At 40.8% G+C, this 7,584-nt stretch overlaps 1 protein-coding gene across 2 annotated transcripts in view; it reads right to left on the minus strand.

Moving 5' to 3' along the window:
• Positions 1–7,248, minus strand: part of radil2a (Ras association and DIL domains 2a) — a 33,724-nt gene extending 26,476 nt beyond the window's left edge. Inside the window, exons 1-3 of one of the 2 annotated variants that reach the window (XR_009650865.1) lie at positions 6,613–7,248; positions 2,287–2,604; positions 1,680–1,915 (exon numbers count right to left, since the gene is read on the minus strand). Coding sequence is in view for 1 of the 2 variants with exons in the window: in XM_060901680.1 (XP_060757663.1) it covers positions 1,680–1,915; positions 2,287–2,604; positions 6,613–6,740 (682 nt within the window). In the remaining variant the exon portion in view is untranslated. The remainder of the gene's footprint in view (positions 1–1,679; positions 1,916–2,286; positions 2,605–6,612) is intronic. The other variant, XM_060901680.1, reaches the window with a different exon arrangement.
• Positions 7,249–7,584: the final 336 nt, after the last annotated feature.

Raw genomic sequence — 7,584 nt, forward strand, 5'->3', positions numbered from 1 at the left:
AGAACAAGATCAACTGTGAACTACTGCTCACTTACATATACCCCTGCTCCCGCTTATATCAGAATGCAAGCAATCGAAGGAATAGGACACTTATTATGAATGTTGACTTCAACAAATAATTAACCCTGAAACAAGTAAGTAAAGAGCAGTGTTCTCCCCAGGTATTTCAAATAGCATCCTGGTAAACTGTCATTTTGAAATAGCATTTTGCTTCTTGAAATAGTGTCAGAATCCATCCTATATGTTTCGTTAATACAGTCAGTCGGTAAACAGGAAGTCGATGTGGGACAGACCTGAAAATGGTATACACAGTATAGAACCCCAAGCTGAAGCTCAGTGCCAAATATCAAGCAGTTGTGATTTGTAGTTGCTGAGAAAAATGTTATGAAAATTTTGTAAATCCATGCTATGTGTTTCATAAATACATTAAGTCAGTAAACAGGAAGTTGATGTGTGACAGACCTGAAAATAGTATACAAGGTATAGAACCCCAAGCTGAAGCTCGGTACTAAATGTCAAGCAGTTGTGATTTGTAGTTGCTGAGAAAAGTATTACGAAAATTTTGTAAATCCACGCTATGTTTTGTAAATACATTCAATCGGTAAACAGGAAGTTGATGTGCGACAGATCTCAAAATGGTATACACGGTACAGAACCCCAAGATGAAGTTTGGTACCAAGTACCAAGTGGCTATGATTTGTGCTTGTTGAGAAAAAGGGTGTTTCGGACAGAGTGAAATACGGACAGACGGATGGACAGAGGTAAACTAGTATATATGAAAAAGAGAAGCCACATCAGGCAATATTCTGATGCATCATTATAATACTTCCATAATACATTTTCAGTAACATTGTGTACTTTATTAAAGCCACCATTTAAAGGATTAAATGACAATGGACAGAAATCAAGTACAACTGATTTGCGGATCAAGTCTATTTCACGCCAGAAGTGATTCTGCATGTGAGGTACATTGCGCAATATGTGTACAATTGTGCAAGTATCTGTACTGACCATCAGATTATTATTAATGTACAACTGATTTTTTATTCTTATCCAATGATATCTTCAAACATCTTGCCCAAAATATAAATGGTAGCCTTTTAAACCCGATGGCAGTTTCAAAAAATTTAAATTTTAGCTGATGCCAGAGCGTGCAACATTCCTGTACAGCTATTGATTGAAATATTGAGCGGACATCCTTGAAAACTTTTGCTGTGTCTTTCCCTATTCATTATTTCCCCATAATTTGTCTGTCAAACAATAATGTTCACTGACAGACAGGAGGAATGCAATGAAAAAAAACCCTGGAACATGCTGCACTAAAAGTGCTTATTTTCCCTCTCCTTGAGGTTAACTGAATATCTGTTCATTAACTCTTACAGATGTTAGATATCGCATAGGCAGACGTCAGTCAGAATGGCAAGATGCATCAGTTGCTCAAACATTCACTACCATGGAAGCAGTAGCAAAGAGGTTATAGGTTTAAATCATAGAACTGCCAGAGGGTTACTGTTGATTCTTAACCCTAATTTATTCAGATTTGATTTTGCCCTATTTGTAATTTGCTTGATATAAATGCATCTGCCAAATGAATAAAGGGATGGAAAAATATAGCAAAGTCTAACCCCAGGATCAACTCTAACCATAAGAAAAAACACCAGTGCATTCTGTTGTATTACCTGCAGTGATTGTGTCTCTGTCTTTGGCATTACGATCTTCAATATTTGTTCTTTTGTGAATCTCGAACCTTCTGCAGAATCCCTCTTTGGGTTTCCAAAGGGACTGTAGTATGAGAGGTTTCTCGTTGTCACCAATGGCCCGGAGGCACTCTGTCTGCCACTGGTGGGCTATCCCAGTCTGCCCAATCACATCACAGAGGACATATGCATCTGGATCTTCCTTTTCAAGGCAGTATCTGTAATAGAATAAAATCAACTCATTGGTTATATAAAATACAGTATAGATGAAAAAAAGGAAATCAGCTAGATATTCCATTCATTCATCATCAGGAATCACTTTTTCCTGGGGCATGGGCACATTGTACCTGGAACCTATCCTGGGTGCAAAATGAGAATACACTTTGGATGAGACACTCATCCATTGCAGGATACATGCATTGGAGGAAACCCACGGTAAACCCACATGGTCTTGGGGAGAACATGCCAAATCCCACATAGACAGTAACCCAAGCTCACGGTTGAACTAGGAACCTTGAAGCTGTGTGATGGCAAAGCTACCCACCATGCCACTCTTTTTTTGCAATCAGCAAAATATAGAAGTGCTTACCTCTCTAGGGCCTCTTTAACCAGCTCTCTGGCACTGGAGCGATTTGTGGCCAGCACACTCTTGTAATTAGCCCCTTGGCAGATGTCACTGCCAAATATTTTTAAGATTCCTGGGGCAGACAGTTGACTGGACAGTTCAGTGGGGTCATCATTTAACTCCAGATTTCCTGCAAGGCGTCCAGGTCCGCTGTCCTGCAGAAGGGGACTCCGGTTAAACACTGTGGTCAGCTTGTTGTTGTGGCGGCGGATCTTACTTCGGGCTGGCTGCCTGACACCGGCACTCTCAGCAGATCGAGTTGTACATCCAGATGTGTTGGATCTAAAAACCCAAGTGAGGCAGAAGGATCAACTTTAAGACTTGCCATTGCTATACTCATCTCCACAGCCTCCATCAACAGGAAAATAAGTACAGTATTTATTTAAAAGCATTCCAAAGACAGTGAACCCAAGACAGATTCCTTAGGACCATGAGCAGAACATTTATCCTTCAAAGAGCACTTTGTTTTTCATGCCAGTAATGAAAAACTCCCCCCATACCAAACCTGTCCAGTTTAGTTTTCTACAAATCTATAGTGAAAATACGAAGCAAATAAGCAACAAATTTGAGAAAAGGGCTTTAATATAAAACTTTCACATAAAATGCTGGACAGAAATATTTAATGTCAGCAATCTTTATATTCACAGAATTAGTTGACGTTTGTCAAATAAATGGAGTGGCTCATGTGATGAGGAAAATGCTGTGACATTTGGAAAAACATTAGTTCTCATTAAGAATACAGTGTCTTGCAAAAGTATTCATCCCCCTTGGTGTTTGTCCAGTTTAGTCGCATTACAAGATGGAATCAAAATGGATTTTTTGGGAGGTTAGCACAGTTTGATTTACATAACATGCCTACAACTTTAAAGGTGCAAATTGTTGTGTTTATTGTGATACAATACAAACAACAGTTAAGATGAGAAAACAGAAATCTGTGCATAGGTATTCACACCCCAAAGCCAGTACTTTGTAGAGCCACCTTTTGCAATTACAGCTTTTGCAAGTCTCTTGGGGCATGTATCTATTAGCTTAGCACATCTAGCCACTGGGATTTTTGCCTATTCCTCAAGGCAAAACTGTTCCAACTCCTTCAAGTTAGATGGGTTATGCTGGTGTACAGCAATCTTCAAGTTATGCCACAGATTCTCAATTGGATTGAGGTCTGGGCTTGGATTAGGCCATTCCAAGACATTTAAATGTTTCCCTTTAAACCACTCCAGTGTAGCTTTAGCAGTATGTTTAGGGTCATTGTCCTGCTGAAACATGAACCTTCATCCCAGTCTCAAACCTCTGGCTGACTCAAACAGGTTTTCCTCCAGAATTGCCCTGTATTTAGTGCCATCCATCTTTCCTTCAATCCTGACCAGATTTCCTGTCCCTGCAGATGAAAAATATCCCCACAGCATGATGCTGCCACCACCATGCTTCACTGTAGGAATGGTGTTCTCATGGTGATGGGAAGTGTTGGGTTTGCACCACACACACAGCATTTCCTATGATGGCCAAAAAGTTCAATTTTAGTCTCATCTGACCAAAGAAACTTCTTCCATGTGTTTGGGGAATCTGCCACATGCTGTTGGGCAAACTCCAAACATCTCATCTCATTATCTGTAGCCGCTTTATCCTGTTCTACAGGGTCGCAGGCAAGCTGGAGCCTATCCCAGCTGACTACGGGCAAAAGGCAGGGTACATTCTGGACAAGTCACCAGGTCATCACAGGGCTGACACATAGACACAGACAACCATTCACACTTATGGTCAATTTAGAGTCACCAGTTAACCTAACCTGCATGTCTTTGGACTGTGGGGGAAACCGGAGCACCCGGAGAAAACCCACACGGACACGGGGAGAACACGCAAACTCCGCACAGAAAGGCCCTCGCCGGCCACGGGGCTCGAACCTGGACCTTCTTGCTGTGAGGTGACAGCACTAACCACTACACCACCGTGCCAACTCCAAACATGTTTTCTTATTTTTTTTCTTTAAACAATGGCTTTTTCTAGCCACTCTTCCAGTTTGTAATGGTGCCATATTCTTTCCATTCTGCTATAATGGAGTTTCATAGGATATTCAAAGTCTGGGATATTTTTTATAACCCAACCCTGATCTATGCTTCTCCACAACTTTGTCTCGGACATGTTTGAAGTACTCCTTGGTTTTCATGTTGCTTGCTTAGTAGTGTTGCAGAGTCAGGGTCCTTCCAGAACAGGTTGATTTATAGACATCATGTGACAGATCATGTGACACTTTGCACACAGGTGGATCTTAATCAACTAAATATGTGACACATGAAGTAAATTGGTTGGACCAGCTTTTATTTAGGGGTTTCATATGAAAGGGGGGTGAATACCTTTGCACACTCCAGATTTCTGTTTTTTCATCTTATTGTCACAATAAAACAACAGTTTGCACCTTTAAAGTGGTAGGCATGTTGTGTAAATCAAATGGTGCTAACACCCTAAAAATACATTTTAATTCCAGCTTGGAATACAACAAAACAGGACAAACACCAAGGGGGATGAATACTTTTGCAAGACACTGTATGAATTTATCGCGATCTACCGTTGGTAGATTTAGAGAGCTCCATTGGGATCTTATCTAGAACCCTCTCTTCAGACCTTTTCTGTTGAATTCGTCTGCAGATATTCTTTGGGCACTAAGTACTCTCTCTTCCAGTGTTTTTGATGGCTGGCCTTTTTTTTACATACTTGTCAACATTAAATAACAACTGTTTGGTCACGCTAAGATTTGATCATCTATTGACATGGGCGAGGTATCTTGACTGTAGTGAGTCTGTAAAGTCAGTTACTGAGGCGGTCGTACACGTGTGGAGGAGATCAGCATATTAGAGTAACAATATTGGAACTCAATATCTTTGTCATCTTTAGCTGTGGTGTTGCTATCTTTGTCCGTACTTCTTTTTGGGTAGCTCCCATCTTTCCTTGCATAGCCATTTCTGAGCATTCTATGAAGCATATCATAACTGCTCTTAATTTTTTTTTTTGGGGGGGGGGGCAGCCATTAAGTTCCATGTTTGTGCCAAGTAAGAAGATTCCTAACAAAAGTATTCAGGAAAAGCATATATGTAGGCAGGCTGATGCCAAAATTCCAAAGCTTTTGCCTCAGTTCTTGAAATTTACCTTCTGTTAGATTGATATGAAATATTAATTCAGCATCACCTGTGTATGGTTGATGTCACTACCCAGATACCTGAATATCATCTTATTTTCAATAGGAACACCCTCTAGGCTTATGATAGATGTTCCATATCCAACTACTGTGTTGAGATATTTGTGGTTGAATAGCATAGTTTTCGTTTTGACGTTGAGCTTCATATGGTATTGTTGGAAGGTTTGATTGAGTAGGATTAGTGCTTGCTGTAAAGTGTCTTTTCGAGTTGTCCAGGTCATCTGCATCTCCAACCCAGCCACAAGTACTTATGCCAGATGTTTTCTGGCCCCACACTTCTCTCGTTGTGGCAGTTGATCTCTGTATTTAAAGTCAACAAAGTTCACACTCTCTTTCCAACATACATTTACAAACACACACTCTGGACTAGAAACATCTCGTACTACTTTCTGATGATTTCTATTGATGGAGCATTAATATCTGTGTTGAGATATTTGTGATTGAATAACAGTTTTTGTTTTGATGATGTTGAGCTTCATATGGTATCGTTGGAAGGTTTGAGTAGGATTAGTGCTTGTTGTAAAGTGTCTTTTTGAGTTGTTTCGAAAAACAACTCCAGGTCATCTGCATATCCAACCACAAGTATTTATGCCAGTATGTGTTTTTTGGCCCCACGCTTCTCTCGTTGTGGCAGTTGATCTCTGTATTTAATGTCAACAAAGTTCACACTCTCTAACATACATTTACGAAAACACACACACACACTGGACGAGAAACATCTTGTACTACTTTCTGATGATTTCTATTGATCGAGCATTAATATCTTTTGACGATGCTGAGCTTCATATGGTATCATTGGAAGGTTTGATTGAGTAGGATTAGTGCTTGCTGTAAAGTGTCTTTTCGAGTTGTCCAGGTCATCTGCATATCCAACCCAGCCACAAGTATTTATGCCAGCTGTTTTTTGGCCCCACACTTCTCTCGTTGTGGCAGTTGATCTCTGTATTTAAAGTCAACAAAGTTCACACTCTCTTTCTGACACACACTCTGGACTAGAAACATCTCATACTACTTTCTGATGATTTCTACTGATCGAGCATTAGCTTTAAGCACGTTTTGACAGCAGTCTACTTTGACTTACTACTGAAATCATGACTTACTGTAGAGAGCCGTTGCTAGGTTTCCTCCCCAGCGTCGCGAGCCGTTTTTTCGGGGACCGGATTAATAATCCAATAGGAAACCCGAGCGCTTGCTTGTTAAACTGGTTGCTTCGCTCCTCAGAAATCATTTTCCTCAACTACGGAATGCTTTGAGGTGTAATATTATGAATTTGATATAAATGCACATTAAGATCCACTCGTTTGAAGATTCAGAGCGCGGTGCTGGTCCACTTGGACAGTATTTTCCATTTCGGCTGGCAGTGTAAGATGTTTCCCCACTGCTACCTACATGCTTGGAGGGGGGAAAAAGGCTACTTCTCTCTAATATTCTATTCACGAAGAAATATTCCTTCCCCGAGGAAAGAAGTACCCGAAATAAGCAAAAATAACGTAGAGAAAAAAATAGTCTGGTTACAGGTGACTGAAAAGCTGGAGTGAGAAGTGAAGTCTTCTAGCTGCCCCTTGAGAAATGAGCATCTCGGGGTGAGCGCGTGAACGTGTTTGAAAAGTCGCGTGAAGAGCGCCAGGAGAGCTCTCCCACCATGACGTCATGCCCAAAGAGGCGGGGTAAAGTCCGGTGTGTAAAATGAATGCATGTAAGGTTAGATGAATAAAGACGCCATACGCCGTCAGAGGCCAAGTGTAAGATTAATAAGAGAACGTGACTGTTTTAAGAAGAATTTGCAGTGACTAGCACACCGTGTCCGTTTCCCCAACAGTGGGATCTGGGCTGTTTTGCGGAAAAGGGAAGGGTGGGAAAGGATATCCCCTTGACCTGGGTGAGGAAAAAAAAAAAGTAACAAATGCAAAGAAATGGCATCCTTCATTCAGCCATAAATGAGGACAAATCGTTCATTCTATGAGACTACAGCAAGATCAATAGTTTGGTGTTTCCCCTCCAAAAAAAGCAAAGAAATCAATGCCAAGTTACATGTAAAAGTACCCCACCTACTGGCAAGACCATGTCATTTT

Source organism: Neoarius graeffei, chromosome 20 (genome assembly GCF_027579695.1).
Source record: "Neoarius graeffei isolate fNeoGra1 chromosome 20, fNeoGra1.pri, whole genome shotgun sequence".
Taxonomy (NCBI): Eukaryota; Metazoa; Chordata; class Actinopteri; order Siluriformes; family Ariidae; genus Neoarius; species Neoarius graeffei.